This window comes from Maniola jurtina, chromosome 13, assembly GCF_905333055.1.
Source record: "Maniola jurtina chromosome 13, ilManJurt1.1, whole genome shotgun sequence".
NCBI classification, from domain to species: domain Eukaryota; kingdom Metazoa; phylum Arthropoda; class Insecta; order Lepidoptera; family Nymphalidae; genus Maniola; species Maniola jurtina.
Genome location: NC_060041.1, coordinates 10,216,102 through 10,233,807, shown reverse-complemented (window position 1 = coordinate 10,233,807; position 17,706 = coordinate 10,216,102). Strand labels below are relative to the sequence as shown.

Below are 17,706 nucleotides of genomic sequence, written 5' to 3'. Positions count from 1 at the left end.
TGTGAGTTGTTCTAAAATGAATGAATCGTCCGTTAAAATTCAAAAACAGGTTTACATTTTAACACATTTGGTGACTCAAAATTAACTCAATCAATATTCAGAAATCGTTTGATTAACAAGTTCTATTGAGTCACCCCGTATCAAATACCAATAAAGTCATACTAATAGGGTTGCCACCATGTTTTAAAGAGATAGTTGACCTCCCTGGCATGGCGCAGTGATAAGCGGGAAATCCCTAGTTCGATTCCCGGCAGGGGCAATTTGGGGATTTACAATCTCTAAATTGTTTCTGGCCTAATCTGGTGGCTTCGGCCGTGGCTAGTTACCTCTCTACTACCGCTAAGCAATTTAGCGTCCCAAATATGGGACCAGCTTATTCGGTTTTTGGCTTTAATTTAAAATTCCAGTTGAGAGCTAAATGAAGCTTTTACTTCTCGGAAGTTGGAAATATGAGTTTGTAAACAGCTATAGCCTATAATCCATCCATGCAAACGTTTTTCCATATTTGGACCGCATTATCACTTACCATTAGACGCAATCGCAGTCAAGCGGTAAAAGGTAGGTACCTACCTACCTACCTAAGTTATGTCATCTTAGCTACTATAGTTACTACTTACCTGAGAAGCCAGATCGCTTTGCAGGGAGGTAGGTAAGTAATAAAGGTACGTGTAATGCAATACGTTCTTTACCGGTTCTGCTGTTGGCGGAAATTCTTTAAAAGGTAGATATTACTAAAACAGTGTATGGGAACTGTACCTATGTATTAAAAACCAATAGAAATTATAAGCACACCGAATATTTTCTGTATACCTACCTATAAAATTCTGATGGTCTATCTATAGAATAAAATAAGATAAAGTTCTTTCCTTACCTGCTCTTCTGAATTGTAAAAAGTAGGTAACTCAGTCTAGTTAGCTAGTAATTAATTTCTAATTGAGAACAAACTCTTAGCTACAGTGGGAAAGTCCGAAAACTTAAATCTGAGAAACGGTGACCCTACAAAGGCCCGTTAACATTTGAAAGTAGGTGGGTAACTTTATGAATGCAGGTAGCTCGATAATTAATTCACAAGAGGGTTAAAACAAAGGAATCTACACAACAGAATAACTTGAAACAATGGTAAAATAATAAAGCACGTTGCAATAATGCACAGGTTAAATTGTAACATAAGTGTTACGTTTGATCGGTATAATAGATAGTGAAAAGATAAAAAGTTAGGCTACCTTGATTGTACAGCAGTTGTCCGATGAGCGGTGACTCACAGATGCACTTTTTTGAACTACAAAGTTGATTATGAACTTTGAAAAGAGTATTTTACGGTTGAACGCTGCACTGACCGCCTACGCCACACCTCAGAGCACTTTCAAACCGGTTTTGAACGGTAACGTAAAAGTAGTTGCGATCCGCGGTACGAAGCGATACACGCTAAACCCTTGAACGTTGTCGCCACACTGCCGCGCTCTGAAAAAAGTTACTTAGTGTTGCTAGTTGTTAGAACGTGTTTTGCCGGGAAAATTATTTAGTTCGCGGGGAGAATATAAACCAATTTATACAGGACTAACTATAAATGGAACCATCGATTTACCAAGTCCATAATAGCTTTTAAGGTTACCCTATCCTCATAATTATCCAAGGATACCCTATATTTAGAATAAAACATACATCTTACATGGCTCTTGCAATGTTTTATTAGTATTATTATCTTACGGTTTATGAGGTCTGTATTTTGATGTTGTTGACCTCTGCGATGGCAACCACTTGCCAAAACTTTGGTTGCCTGGCACCATGACCAGTAACGACGGTACCAAGCAACAGCACCTGCCGATGGTCACCAATATTCCCGAAGTTTCAATTACGAATGGTTATGTTCTAGTGCTCAATCATGTTAAACTATTTATCTACAACTAGAAAAGAATAAGCATTGGACAAAGAAGACGATGTTTCGTTCATTGTATGTTCAACTTTAAAGTAGGTAAAGAAGTACTTACATAAGTATTAAAGATTATGATTCGAGATCACAACATAATGTTGGGAGTTTTGAATTATAATTTATACACGTTAGTAGTTTAAAGCTAAGCAGTACTATCGACTACACTTGTTTATTTTGTAAACCTTTGCACTTTTGTTGGATAGAAAAAATATCTTGACACAAACTCAAATCTGCGAGAAATATTAGCAGTGCCATGTACCAAACGTCGTAGTTGCATGGCCGAGTACGGTTATCGATATCGAAATATTATATGTAAGTATGTAACTACATATTTCCACGTCAGCTTTTTTATAGATTTTCAGAATATTGTATAAAATGGCAACATTGGATAGGACAATGACACTTCTAATTCCTATTTCTGCTGATTACTTACGATTAAATAATTAATTTACTTACCCTACAAAGCCCCAATATTTTCTGTTATGACAACCCCGACACAGAACTTTCATCGCGGGTTCGGTTGGTCTCGTGAACGCTCGTATTTGTTCGTAACCGCCACGGTTCATGGCGGACAAAAACCCGACTATGGGTAGAAAACAAAAGTGGGCCATCTTTTGTTTTTAACTCCAACAACAACTTTTATTGTAACGAATCTGACACTTTAATAAATTTTTCAGGTCACAATGATGTTGTTAATTGATAAAATGATATGTATTTCATTAGTATTTTAGGTATGTCTAGGACCTAGGTAAGTAGGAAGTAGGTACCTATGGTACCTAGTGGTACCTACCTACTTATAATATAAAGAGCGTAAATTCTGTGGTAAAATATTTAAGTCAATGGGTAAAATTGTCACCTTTTTTAAAAATCCGAGACCGTTTTGTTAGACTTTGGTAGTAAAACTAATTAACTATAAGGAATCCGTATTACTTATAATTTTATCCAGTCCATCTGTCCGTCGCCCGTTTGCCTGTCTGCCCGTCTGCCCAGATGGGCAGACAGGCAAACGGGCTTCGTCGGTCCCGTCGGTCCATATCTCCGTATGTTCTCAGGCGTTTTAATTTACCTAGGTAGCTGACTTGCAGCGGCACCCGCGGCGTTGCAAAAGCAGGCGACCCTAAAAATTTTTGAAATGAAAACTTGAAGGGACAGACTACATCGTCTTTGCCATTTCACTACATCGCTTTTGCAAGGATTTAGAAGGGAAATCGATTAACCTAGCCATAGTAGACAGCTGAGCTTTTAGACCAAACCTTGGTACAAATATTGGAGGCCAGTGAAAGCCAACGTATTATGACTCACGCGGTACCAATAAACTGACTGGCTGTACTAATAACAGAAAGTGTTTCATTTGTGCTGGACAATGAGGCCTTTTACCCATCGCTTTCACATGCCTTATGGCGTATTGAATAATTATAGATGTTTGTATAGGCATGCATATGGATTGTTAGGATTGAAAACCCTCTGATCTGATGCTGATTCTCTGGAACCAATATTCCAGATGGACATAACCCGAGCAAAGTCAGTCAGGGCTGCTAGTTGTATTAAAAATTAGAAAAGTCACTCCACCACGCCCGTCTTATTGAGTTAGTTTTAATTAGCCTCAAAAACATCCAGCCTCCTTAGCCCTAATTCGCACGAGCGTTAAAAAAGCGTTGCTTTAAAACCCGGCATTGCGCTGACAAAAAAGCGTTGACGTGTGAACAGATACTTGGGAATGCATTTGTTCTATTTTGACGTGCTCTCGTGCGACTGAGGCCTTACCATATCCCTTTAAGGCATCTGTCCACTAAACTGGAAACGTGTTAAGATAACCAATCAGTGGGTATTGAGAGATGACGTATTAATTTTATTAGGTCATCTCTATATTATAATCTGATTGGTCTACTGACTGCTAAACATGTGACTTGTCTTTTTTGCTTTAGTGGACAGGCACCCTAATTGGCTGAAAGCTGCCTACCGCTGAATATTATGTAGGTATTCTTGCTTCTAGGCAATAGTAAGAGAGTGTTAGGTAATAATATAATCACAGGGATCGTCCGTCCGTAGGTATAGCTATGAAATCACGGTGCTAGCTGCCAGCCAGCCCTGGCGTGGTCGACAGGCTTGCCTTTCTACTTGTTTGAAAACTACATCATAGCTGGTAGTTTGAGACTAAAGAACTATAGCCAAGTAAATAAACCTCAAAGATCATATTTTACATCTGCTTGTCGTGACTCGTGACTCGACTGATGTCCTAGAATGATTGTCGCAGCCAAACGTTATTTTGATCTTTGGATTATTGTCATGTACCAACCTAAGTAAGTAACTAAGATATTAGGCTTTCACCAAGTCTAATAATTATAAACAAAGGTTTACAATGTTCCCCGTAACGTCTGTATATAATAGTAACCATTGGTCAAAACTTTTTCAGACACGTTTTTAAAATTATTGAATTTCAGGACGAAACTGAAGAAGTCACACAAAAAAGGTGACTTTAACGTTTCTTTGTTGACACTATCGGGGTGACCAAATTTTGCAAGATCTTGCTATTTTAGCAGGATAAGGCTTCTTATATAGAGCTTGGAGGATTTAGTCATAGATTAAAAAAAAATGGCAGTTTTTAGCAATATTTGATAAATGTTAGTAAAAAGTTCATACGATGCAGCATTTAATGAATTTCACTTGGTTATTTACACAAAAAAGGAAAAAATTCTATCATTTTTCAATAACTATTAAATTTTTAGTTTTTTGACCTGCCTACTGATTTTCTAACTCTGTGTCTATAATACTGGATGATAGCCACCGAGCACATTTGACATCTATTTTTAATCCATTGACGGTTTTCTATTTTAATTGTGAATTCTATTGCGTAGTGAAGTAGCAATGTAGAGCCGACCATTGTCAAATATGCTTGGGGGCAATCATTTAGTGTTAGATACTGAGTTAGAGAATCATCCTGCAGACCACTACCAATCCTGCACACCACTACCATTCCGTGTGGGAAAAGGTATGATTTTGATTTACTTCAATGGTCACACTTTAGTTTGACATTGACAGTTGACAAAATGGTTGTCAAGTGGTTGTCAACTGTCAAAAAATTGCAAGTTTGAAGTTGCGAGTGCGTACACAACACAAAATTTATAATTACTTTTTTGTTTTGTTAGTGATTTAGTGGTAATTTAGAAAGTTTACAGTTATTGTTCAGCGAGTGCACTACTTTATAAACTTTCTATAGCACGAAATTGTAATGTGAAGTGTCCTACAAATCGGTAAATGCAAAAAATCCTTTCACACGGGTAGACCAGCACTACAAGTTTTCATGTTTCACAATTAGGTATAACAACAATGTATTTTATTTTATTTATTATCGCTTAGACGCCCACTTATATGGCTTCTGTGTTACTTTACACAAATACATAGTTTTGCGGATTTAATTAAGCTTCAAGGACAGATAACATTCATTTTTACTACCATTTTTCTGTTTTTGATATTCATGTAAGGTTTCAGATTTTAAAAAAGAATCATGGAGGCAGATACAGCGTCCCTCCGTAAGGCAGCTCCAAACTGGAACTTAGCTGGAGACAAGCAGTTGCTGGAAATGCTACAGAAAATACATCTGGTTTGTAATATTTTATTCAATAATTTTTTTAGGCTTATTTTGTTCTTATAATATGTTAAGACTTTACCACCGGTTAGTAAAGCAACTTATATTGGGAGGTGTAATAAATAAATGCAGTTAGGTACTTGATAATAAATTAAAAAAATCCAAAACATAAGTACTTATCCTATTCTAGTTCACTGGTGTAGTGGCTGTGGAACTGTGGCCTTATAAATGAAATGTCCTGGGCAAGATTGAATCTTTCCTGGTTACAAATTTAGCGTTCGGGTACAATGGCTTGTAGTAACCGATAAAGCATATGAGATTAATAAAACTACCATACCTCTTCCAAGTTAGTCCCCTAAATCCCATAAATTCAGCCAATTCTAACAATAGTTATTGTAGCATTGTGATATGCACAACTTTGTGAACTTACAACTGTTCTATCTTAAGCAAACCAAAAACCAGCATTTTTTTTTGTCTAGAGTTCTAAAATGTTTTCTATATTTTCCAGAAAATAATGACAAAATGTGAAGAGGCTAATGTGAAATTGGATGCTATGGTAGATGCACTTGATAATGCAAGTATAGATCTGCAAAATGTAAATAATAAGTAAGTTTTTAGTTCAGTGAAGTAAGAGTTATTGTAGTTTATAAATTTAAAAACTAAATTACTCACTATTAGTGTAATATTTGACTAAATAGTGGATTTTCAATCATACCTTGTAATGTACACAATGTAATACTAACAAACAAACAGATTCAATAATTACATTTTTAGGCTATGTTCAGATGATAAAAATCTAACGCACATTTTTAAATCATGTGTTGCTTTAATGTGCGACAATTACCTGTCTATTTGAACTTTGAGTTAAACTAAAATTTGTGTATTTCCGTAGATTCATGGCTTTGAGTAACAGTCAATTTGTGGAAAGCAGAGTTTATGATGACGATGTTGATGTGTCAACTGCAGAAAACATTGCAAAGGTATTAATTTTTACTATTCATTTCAAATCAGAGGTGCACTGCTATATTTGAAGTGTAATCCTAAACTTGTAAGGGCCCAATGCTCTCTGCAAGAGATGGCTAATTTGTATACACTGTGTTAGAACTCCTCTTAGATCCTTCGATGATTATTTGTAATTGAAACTACAAAAGCTGATTAACACAGTGGCCAGTGGGGCATGTATGCCATGTGGTTCTGTATAAGTTGGTGGAGTGCATTGGGCCAATCAGATGGAATGCATTGGCATAAATCATTGTGCTTATATAGAATAGAATAAAATAGATTTTTATTGAAATAAACTTTTACAAGTGTTTTTGAATCGTCAAAATAATATACCACTGGTTCGAAATGCCGCTCCTACCGAGAAGAACCAGCAAGAAACTCGGCGGTTGCTCTTTTCGAGTGTTCAATTTACAATTGCTGGAGTGAGTCAAATCCATGCTTTTTTATCATTTACATAATCTTCGATTGTATAGTATGCTTTGTATTGATTGACCATCTTCTTTCAGGTTGAAACTCTTAAAGTGGATGCAGAGAGTGAAATAACAAAATTAAAGAGCAGTTTACAGAGATTAGAGCAAATGCATGAACCTGTTCACATATTGGACAGTGACAGTTCTGACGAAGAAGATGATGGAAGGTGAGTAATCAGCACAAATAAACACTAGAATGGTTTTGGTAAAAATTGATAAAATGTCTGTCTGTCTATGTGTCTGCTTGTTGTCTTTTCACTGCCCATCCTCTTGAATAATTCTGATGAAAGGTACAGAGATCTCTTGTATCTAAGAGATGGATTACAAGGCTACTTTTCATTCCAGAAAATCGAAGAGTTCCCACAGGATTTCATTTTTTTATTTTTTGTTCCATTACAAGTTAAGACTTTGATTACAATCTCACCTGATGGTATGTGATGATGCAGCCTAAGATGGAGGGGTAAGGTAGTTTTTATTAAATCCATACCTTTTATTGGTTTCTATTACAGTTTTTTTTGCATGGGCATTGTTAAGTTATCAAGTTATCAATAACAATTTTTTTTAATTTCAGAATAATATTGAAACCAAAAGAGATTTATTCACATCGTCCACTGCCTTACATCATTGGCTCGCAAGCTTGGAAGAACAAGTGGCATGCAGGTAAGATCTTACTCTTCCTCATCCTAGCATAAGGTATCCGAGAATTACTAGGATTTATGTATGTAATTCCACGTAGCAAAACTTCATTAGGTTACAATTCTTCACGCAAAAACTACTGGACGGATTTGGCTGAAATTTGGAATGAAGATAGATAATATCCTGGATTAGCACATAGGCTACTTTTTATCCCGGAAAATCAAAGAGTTCCCACGGGATTTCGAAAAACCTAAATCCACGCGGGCGAAGTCGCGGGCATCGGCTAGTAATGTTATAAAGGAGAAAGTTTGTGTGTGTGTGTGTGTGTGTGCGTGCGTGCGTGCGTGCGTGCGTGCGTGCGTGCGTGCGTGCGTGCGTGCGTGCGTGCGTGCGTGCGTGCGTGCGTGCGTGCGTGCGTGCGTGTGTGTGTGTGTGTTTGTTACTCCTTCACGCAAAAACTACTGGACGGATTTGGCTCGAATTTAAAAAAACCTACATCCACGCAAACGAAGTCGCGGGCATCAGCTAGTGCTTAAAAAAGCAATGATGAGGTCTAGGTTGGAGTGCGTTTGCCTAGAAGATGCATTTTCACTCTTGAAAATATAATTTAGGTTATATATGACAGCAAACACAGACGCCGGTAGGGCATTCCACACCTTAGGCGCCATCTTCACAGCCAAGAGAATTGCAAAAAGTCCAACCTACTATATGGAGGTCTATAGGAGTTGTATCTAATAGTGGCACGGCAATACTATTGCCGCAATTCTCTCGTCCGTGGACATGGTGCCTCAGCGTTTAGTATCTGAAATGCTGACCAAAAACCTACAAGGTGTTTGTATGTCAACTACATAAGAATGCCAACGTCTCCGGTCTCGTGGTGTGTGTGGTAGATTGGTGATTTGTGAGGTTTTCCTCTCATAGTGTATTGATTTCAATATTTTCTAGGGCTAATACAAGAGGAGAGCGACAGTGACAGCTCAGTATCTAAACAAGACAATATTGGGATATATAATGATGAATATTCAGAATCTGAGCCAGAAACTGCACCGACAGATAAACTGGCACACAGAACTGTAAGTATATTAATGTTTATTTTCTTTTTCATAACAAATAAAATATGTAATAATATCACTACCCATATATTAAATTCAAAAGTGTGTTTGTTTCTTGGTTTTTCCTTTCTCGTACACAATCTCTAAAGCATATAAGTAGTTTTAAATGTATTTCTATCCTTTTCATATTGCTCTCTGTGGAAAAGGACAACACTAGATTTAGACCTGTTAGTTTAGTTCAGTTTAGAGATTGTGTATAACAGAATTAGCCACATTCTCAAATGAAGTCATAGTCTCCAGTAAATAATGTTTTACACAGATATCATCTTCATCAATGGAATCGGAGTTGACGTCACAACCACAAGCCACCAGTGAGGTTACCAGGCAACCAGCGAAACCTGCTGATATTGCCGCGGAATTGGCGAGGCGACTGGGTGGGCAACCTGTACAGGTAAGACGCATGATTAATATATATATTACTAGCTGCGCCCCGCGGTGTTACCCGCGGTGGATAAGTTTGTACACATAAACAGTATTTGAACAGAATCTTCTCAGAGTAACTTGGCAAAGAGAACGGCAGCAAATGGAAAACATGGAACAGGTGAAGCTTGTGAAAACTTTCCACTCACAATCTACACTTGAATAATTGTTCACTTCGAAAAAATGCATATGTCGACCTTTTGAAACGATGAAAAAACTGACAAAATTGTTGTTGCTAGCAAGTCACTTTTGCCAACTCCTACTTACTTAGCAAAGCTGGACATTTTAATTCTCTGAGGGCATAAAAAGCCAATAACAGAAGGAAGTAAAAAAATAAAAATGTGACTGAGTAACCTATGTAAATTAACACATAGGCTACTTTTTGTCCTAGAAAATCAAAAATTTCACGAGGAATAAAGAAATCTATATCCACGCGGATGAAGTCGTGCGTATCATGTAGTCAAAAGATACAAGTGTAAATTAAAAATTTATAACATCCCGACAAAGTATCTGAGTTTTCCAAAACATCATTTTCAAATAAATAATTATGTATCTAGGCAACGTCCATCTTGACAGCTAGTCATTTGTCAATTGACATTATATTATGAACCTAACGGTCTGTTACAAAGTTACAAGAAAACTAGAAAAGAGCTGATAACTTTTAAACGGCTGAACCATTTTTTTGGATTATAGCTAAGAACACTCGATCAAGCCACCTTTCAAATAAAAAAAACTAAAATAAAATCGGTTCGCTCGTTTAGGCGCTACGATGCCACAGACAGATACACAGATACACACGTCAAACTTATAACACCCCTCTTTTTGGGTCGGGGGTTAAAAACAGTCGCCAGTGTGTAGATGTTCAATAGTTAAATCAATGCTTGTTTACAGTTGCCTGCAAGTGAACCTGTGCCTATACAGACTCCTCCAGAGCCAACAACCACAAAGGTTTATAGAGTGGAGAAACCTGCACCAAGTATGTATTTTTTATTTGTAACTAATTCACACTTCCAAATTCACTTACTAATATTATAAACTATTTGATCACAGCTACTTGGTCCGCATGGATTTAGGTTTTTTAAAATCTCTGGCAAATGCTTTGATTTTCTGGGATAAGTAGCCTATATTGGTATAAGGGATGCAATGATAAATCCAGTGGGAACTCTTTGATTTTCTGGAATAAATAGCCTATTTCTTTCCCCGGGATGCAAGCTATTTTCTGTACCAAATTTCATCAAAATCGGTTTAATGAATGAGCTGTGAAAAGCTTGCAGACAGACAGCCACTTTCGCATTTATAATATTAGTAGGTACGGATAGTATCTATATATCTGTCTGTCTGTTACCATTTCACAGTTCTTGATGAAAAGCAATGGAAGCTTTACATAGTTTTTATTTCAGATGACCTAAGAGTTCCCTCAAGATTTTCAAAAAAATCTTAATCCACATGATGCTGTTTCGGACATCAGCTTGTTTTACACAAAAGCAATCATTTTAATATACATATTATAATTATGTGAAAAACTTTTCATTTTAAAACAAAATCATAGCATACATCCAGATACTAGGTCACTGCTTTGAGCCTTTCTCTTTCTTATACTGTTGAGAAATGGTGCTTTCTTGGTGCTCATGCTTAATTGATTTTCTTTTCATACATTTGTAAAATTCATAACCATACAAATCTTACTAATATTATAAATGCGAAAGGTTGTATGTGTGTATGGATGGATGTTTGTTACTCTTTCATGCAAAAACTACTGGATGGATTTGACTGAAAGGGATGGAGATAGATTATGCCCTGGATTGACGCATAGGCTACTTTTCATCCCGGAATATCAATGAGTTCCCACGGGATTTTCAAAAACCTATATCCACGGGAACGTCGCGGGTATCAACTAGTATTATATAAATGTAAATCTGTTACCTTTTCATTGATCATCTTCCAGGTCACTCTTGTATTTCGAAGATGGACATCTGGCTACTTTTAATTCCGGAAAGTTCTCTGGGACTTTAAAAACCTAAATCCATGTAGATGATTTCGCATGTAGTTAAAAGATACTTTTTTTTATTTTAGCTACAATTTTCTCCGACGAACCGCCACCTCTAGATGACTATCAATCCTACAAATCCGACTACACGGATGACGACGATATATTCGCGGAGTTGCACAAGAAACCTAATCCTAATACAAATAGAAGTCAAAATCGCGTGACCAAGGATTTGTTTGGTGGTCTCAATGATAATATTGTCGATGATCTGTTTGGTGAAGTGGAAACCCGTGACAATGATATAGGAAACGTTGACTATCAGGATGATAAAGTAAGTACGATAAAATCTATCATTTTTTTCCGATATATTTTGGATCTATCCTTTTTATCAGATATATTTTTGGATTATCCTTTTTATCAGATATATTTTGGAGAGTATGCTCAGCGGGATGATTTGCTAACTCAGTGTTTAACATCGAATGATAGTCACCGAGCTCATTGGACATTGGTTGGTTCTACATTGCTGCTTCACTGAGCGATAATAAAATATTTTATGTAGAAAATAATCAATTGATTAAAAATAAATGTCAAATGAGCTCGGTGGCTATCATTCTGTGTTAGATACTGGGTTAGCGAATCATTGGGCAGGAACTTCACAACCTTGTGGCCCTCCTTCGCCGTTATACCACAGAATAGCAAGAAAGCGTGAACGCTGGCACCATAAGTCACACAGTCGACATCCAATCTCGTACGAAGCGTTTTTGTTCAACGTTTCTGATTCGAACCGCTAAGGTGTAGAATGCCCTGTTATAATACACTTGGAAAAATTACACTCAAATATTATCTTCTTTACAAAAATGCAATACAAGGAATCAAAAGCTCAATTTGCTATAGTCCACTGAAAAATGCAATATTAATATAACGTTATAATAGATTTTATTAATTTAATTAACATATTATTCATTATTTTACTCCTGTCAGTTAAATGCCTTACTAAATGTATTTTCCTTTTTTAGTCAAGTGCACGTGGCAGGGAAAAAACACCTCTATTTGATGAGAGACAGAAATCAAATTTGGTCACTGAAAAACCTCTGCCTAAACAGAAACCAATAGAAACTAAAGCTGAGACTGAAGGTGCTGTTAAAGTAAGTAAAGTGTTATATAAAGGCTTATACCTAGTCTTAACAAAGCTTTTGCTCAAGCATCAAAAAGTCAATTTAATATTATATGAATTGATTGTGTGAAAAGACCAAAGTTTTGTTACAGAAGCCAGTTGGTGGTATATCTCTATTTGGAAGTAACAAAGGTGCCGAAAGCATTGGTGCAGCCATTTTGAAGAGAAATCAAAGAAAATCTTCTACATCTGATGAAGACACAAGTAATACGGAAAATAAAGGAAAAGCACCAAGCATTGAAAAAACAAATGAAGAACCAGTGAACAAAATAATCAAAGACTTATTTAGTAAACCGACAAAGAAGGTGATTAAGAAAGAAGAAACCAAAAGGAAAGAAGAGGTTGAAAAAGTTAAACCTGCGAAAGATAAAATAGATCTATTTAGTGATAACCTTTTCGACGATATTGATGATATTTTTACTACAAATATTGTTACAAAACCGAAAGACCATAAATCTCAAAAATCTATATTTGATGATGACGATCTGTTTGCCGATATAGCTATAAAGAAATCCGAGGAACGTAGTGATAAAAGTGATACAAAAAATGTGTTTGATAGCAATGATGATTTGTTTAGCGAAAATGAAAACACACTAAACACTGAAGTTAAAATTCGTAATAATCCTACAAATGTTGACAAAAATGCTATGATTGCCAAAGAAACTGTTAATGATAAACTAAAAAGCGATAACAAATCAAAACAAACTGCGAGCAAAAGTTTATTTGATGATGACAGTGAAGATGATCTATTTTCAGATGCCAAAACAGTCGGTAATGTTAGCAAGTCTCAAAATCCTATCATTGAAAATGTTAAAGAAGCGGAAGATATTACATTAGAAAGTAACCATAAATCTCTGAGTACAAAAACTGTAATAAACGATGTAAATAACTTATTGAATAAGTTAGAAAGCAAAAGTCTATCACAATCGATTAATTCAAAATCTCAACTAGAAAGTCCTTCTCTTTTTGATGACGATGAATTCGATGACATATTTACTGCCCCAACAAAATCAAGTACTGAACAAAATAAGTTAAACAATCCAGAAGACACTAAACATATTATCATTGAAGATACGAAAAACACAGGAACAATTGAATCAAATAAAACCGGGTGCAAAGAAGAAATATCACGAATAAACGATAATATTGCTGAAATAAGACAAACTGCACATATCGAAAATAAAATTTCAGAAACGCGTGATATTGCAAAAACTAATATAATGGTAGGTGAAACAAAAAATAGTTATATTTCAGATGATAAAGCTAAATCTAAGTTATCACAACCTGAAGAAATTTTTGCTGATGTAAATGAAATAGTAGACCAAAAACAAGATACTAGAAGTTCATACTTTGCAGATGTAGATGATGATTTAAAAAAACCAGAGCATTTCAAACATTCTGAAACTTCAAATGAAGATGCTAAAAATATTCTACCCCCAGATTTAATACCAGAATGCTCAAAATTGGAGCCTACCGAACCAAGTGTATTAAGTGATATATTTACTGATTTGCCCCCTGAGTTTGAAAAACCTTTAGAACCAAAGAAAAGTAAAAATGTAAACGCTTTGTTTGATGATGATTCTGACGATGAAGCGTTGTTTTTTAAAAAGAATGAACCTATAAGCGATGAAAAACCAGAACTGAATTTCGATAGTGACAGATTTAGAATATTTCATGATGAACCGCCTGAAATTGATGTAGATTTTTCTCAGAAACCTTTGAAAAATACCCCCAACACTTTCGATGAATTGACTGATGATGAATCGTTTGGAGATTCGCCTACATCACAAGCACAACAGCCAGTCAAAAATGTTGAAATAGAAAGTGTAAAAGAAGTAAATGAACCACATAAAAACGTCTTTCTAAGCAGTGAAGATAAAATAACGAATGCAGTTGATATCACAAAACTAATTGAAGATTCTAAAGAAAGTGAAAAAAATCAAGAAACAAATGTTTCCGATCTTCTAGTAAGTTTTGAAGAAAATACTAAAATGAATTTGTCAGAAGACATAAGTGACAAACCAGAAGTCAGCGAATCGGAAACTCTTGCAAATAAAGATCTAATAGAAGAAACTGAGCAAGTGAAATTAATAGGAAAATTAAAGCCCATGAATTTCAATATAAACGTGAACAGTTTACTTCCTGGAGCTTCTTTAAAGAAGTCAAAAACAAGCGAAGAAACAGACGGTCAGGCTATATCAACAAAAAGTAATGAAGAATTAAATATACATAGTTCTGAAAAGACTGAATCGAAAATGGTGAAATCCGTTAGTTTCGACGGAGATCCAGACTCAGAAATTTTAGATAATAAATTGTCCAAACATAGAGCGAAAATTCAAGTCAAACGACGACCATCTTCTAGGAGAGCTCGATTAGAAGCAGTTAGAAAATCACGAATCGAACTTGCATCAGATTCCACTGATAATTCTAGTTCTTTTGATGAACCTCCTTATAAAGAAATAGTTAATAGAGAAAGGCTAGATGGCACAGTTGATTCAACTATAACACAAACAAAATCTTCTAGTGGTGATACTTTTAAAGAAAATGCAAGTACATTAGATATGCCAGATACTACTGATGTAATTAATCCTTCTTTACCAGAAACGTTACTTAAAGAAAGAGACAATTTTATTGGTACAAAAATCACTCAACCAGACGTTAAGTCAAAAGTAGTTTATATTTTAAACGACGAAGACATATTCAATGATATCGATCCAAAAAAAGAAGATAATAATGGAAGTAAAAAGGTGCATAACAAAAATGTTCTCAACGTCATCGACGACGATGATGAATCTTTATTTAAAACACCCAATATATCGACTTTAGGTAAAACTTATGAAAATAAAACTGTATCCAGCTCAGATGATCTGAAACCAGAGCCCAAAACCACTGTATCAAAAGAAAGTTTACAAAAGGCTTCTGAAAATGTAAAAGATAATAATTTACCTAAAACTAAAAAGTTGCTTTTTGATGATCTAAGTGATGATGAAAATGAATTATTCGGTGGTAACAAAAAGCCTGCAATACAAAAAGCTAACATATTTGATTCTGATAGCGAGGGTGAATTATTCATCAAGAGTAAAAGAGAAAGTGCAACTGTTGAACTTAAAAAAGAGGCAGTTAAAGGCTCCCTGTTTGGCGATGAGAGTGATGATGACAGTGATTTGTTCAGTGTTAAAGCAAAAAAAACATCAGGTAAATTACTTAAATTTTAATATTATCATGTGCCAATAAATCCGAAAAGGTGTCTGTTTGTTATTTACTGTTTGAAGCCTCTAATGGTCATTTTGGCTTCACATGGATAAAATTGCTGGCATAACCTAGTATGTGTTAGTACTATCTTAAGGTTGCTTAGATTTAGAGACTCTGGGGGCATTCCAAGTATTTTCATTGTTGGCATTTCTTCAGATATTCTTTTATTGCTTCTGAAATTACAGAGATAGGTAATAATTACATAGTCAGAATCCAAGGAACATTAATGTCTAGTTTGTAATTTTTTAATTTACATTGTTTTAGTGTTGTCCTAATATACTATTGATTTTACCTATTCGATTAGTTATCGATACTAAAATGAATGTTGATCAATTAATACAAATTAATATATTATGTAACGCAAAAAGTATGTCTCATGAGTACATTTTTATATTATGTTATTGTTAAGTATACCAATATTCATCTACCTTCCGCAGGAAATGTAAGACAACATGATATACAAAAACCAAAAGAAGTGGCAGCTAAAACATCAGAGCCAGTTTTTGAAGACCCCTTGTCTATGTTCGGTGATGTCAGCTGAAAATTGTATGCAGTTGTTATGAAATTATTATACAAATATTTATTACTTTTATAGAGATTATTTTTAACTACATGCTGACCAAGTGAAGTAGAGTTAAGTAGACGAATAGCAAACGTGACCTCAGTCTCTCATTTTATACGGACGAGAAGACCGCATCCTACATTTCTATTTTCAACCCATTCGTCTAGTTGGCTTGGTCGGCTACTACTTTTTTTAAATGTATTACTGGTTATTTTAACTTTTAGAACTTTACAAAAGTTTATGAGATTTTCTATTATAATGTTATGACAATTTTGTACGTAAAATTGCCACACTTACCTACTTTTTATTTATGTGTTCAAAAATAAGCATTATATTATTAATATTTAATGATTTTTAAATATTCAGTTCGTACTTGAAATGGATTATTATTTAATATAAAAAGAAATATTTTATGTGAAACAGTGTATTAAGATTAATTGCCTATGAAAATGTAGAAAATTAACTTATTATTATTATTATTATTATATAGTGCAACCAAACATTCCGTAAATGTAAATTCAACTTATGTTATTGTAGTTAGGTAAATCATGTAAATAAATAAATCGTTTTAAATTGTGTTATTGGAACGAAATAATATAAGTAGACCAAGATTTTGTAAAATCACGCATCGATGTTATAAAAGTAAAACTCGTGTAAAAATCGACAGTAGGTACTTTATTATGATACTATTTTTATTACGCCTTTTATGTTGCGATGCGCCATGTTATCGCGTTTTGCTAACACAAATGTGTTATTTTAACTGAGGTCATGCTATTTGGGGGGCGTGACCTAACTGTTTTGTTTGCAGAGTCATTTTATTAACGTGTTAGTAAAACAATATTTTCTTCGGGCCCGGCTTTAGACGCGCTATTAACATGATGTTAATTCAGAGTTTCACACAGATGCATACTTTGCAATTAGCAATGCATGATTTATTTCTAGATAGGTCGCACTACCTTAAAAAAATGACAAATTACCTACGTGATTTTATATAAAACCAATAAAAACTAATTTGAACCTCTTTACATAGATACTCATGCATTTCTGAATTGCAAAGTTGATTGTAGATAGCCAATAGGTGCTTTTTAGAAATAGTTAAAGCTGTAACTAAGTGCCTATGTAATATTGTGTTAAGTTTGTATGAATTTAATATATTAATAAACTTAACTGTTTGTATTTCTGTTTTATGTTGTTACAAACCCTAAATTCTGTAGTTAGTAGAATACCCAGTGATATCCAAAGTCCCGACTAAAGGTTATTTAAAATTATGAATCAAAGTCAGACAATGAAAACTCCTATTTCTGATTTTAAGCATGATAGAATAACGTATTAATATGATAAAAACCCTGAATCGATAATTTTAGATTACGATAGCTGCGGAATATGTCAGTACATCACTATTTTCGTGTCAGTTTTGTAGTCTATGCTCTATGAATATGTCAGCCAGTGTATTCATTTGTAGAGATTTTTCCCTATTTTAAGGCGAAACGATTTATATTAGATACGGCTTAGGGTTTTAAAATGTTAAAAAAATTAAAATGAAACTTCAGGTGCTTATTTTACTTTACGTCTTGT

General features: G+C 34.8%; 2 protein-coding genes across 14 annotated transcripts in view; one reads left to right on the top strand and one right to left on the bottom strand.

Moving 5' to 3' along the window:
- Positions 1 to 1,461, bottom strand: part of LOC123870748 (fasciclin-3) — a 164,262-nt gene extending 162,801 nt beyond the window's left edge. For all 9 annotated transcript variants that reach the window (XM_045914152.1, XM_045914153.1, XM_045914155.1 and 6 more), the window contains exon 1: positions 1,224 to 1,461. The gene's annotated coding sequence lies outside the window, so the exon portion shown is untranslated. The remainder of the gene's footprint in view (positions 1 to 1,223) is intronic.
- Positions 1,462 to 5,002: 3,541 nt separating this feature from the next.
- On the top strand, positions 5,003 to 17,305 carry LOC123870733 (WASH complex subunit 2). Of its 5 annotated transcripts, none has more exons than XM_045914120.1 (13): positions 5,003 to 5,181; positions 5,420 to 5,531; positions 6,025 to 6,122; positions 6,409 to 6,496; positions 7,025 to 7,155; positions 7,560 to 7,648; positions 8,570 to 8,697; positions 8,996 to 9,127; positions 10,048 to 10,132; positions 11,230 to 11,474; positions 12,160 to 12,288; positions 12,410 to 15,512; positions 16,007 to 17,305. In XM_045914120.1, the coding sequence occupies exons 2-13, from the start codon at positions 5,436 to 5,438 to the stop codon at positions 16,108 to 16,110; spliced, it is 4,428 nt and encodes a 1,475-aa protein (XP_045770076.1). In that variant the 5' UTR covers positions 5,003 to 5,181; positions 5,420 to 5,435; the 3' UTR covers positions 16,111 to 17,305. The 5 variants fall into 5 exon arrangements, with proteins under 5 accessions (XP_045770076.1, XP_045770077.1, XP_045770075.1 ...); XM_045914121.1 differs by having other exon boundaries at positions 5,414 to 5,531; XM_045914119.1 differs by having other exon boundaries at positions 5,003 to 5,246.
- Positions 17,306 to 17,706: the final 401 nt, after the last annotated feature.

Excerpts from the sequence above, each read along its gene's own strand:
- LOC123870733 (XM_045914120.1), top strand. The coding sequence starts at position 5,436 with ATGGAGGCAGATACAGCGTCCCTCCGTAAGGCAGCTCCAAACTGGAAC. Across the intron at positions 6,497-7,024 it reads CTGCAGAAAACATTGCAAAG|GTTGAAACTCTTAAAGTGGA; the intron begins GTATTAATTTTT and ends ATCTTCTTTCAG. Across the intron at positions 11,475-12,159 it reads TTGACTATCAGGATGATAAA|TCAAGTGCACGTGGCAGGGA; the intron begins GTAAGTACGATA and ends TTCCTTTTTTAG.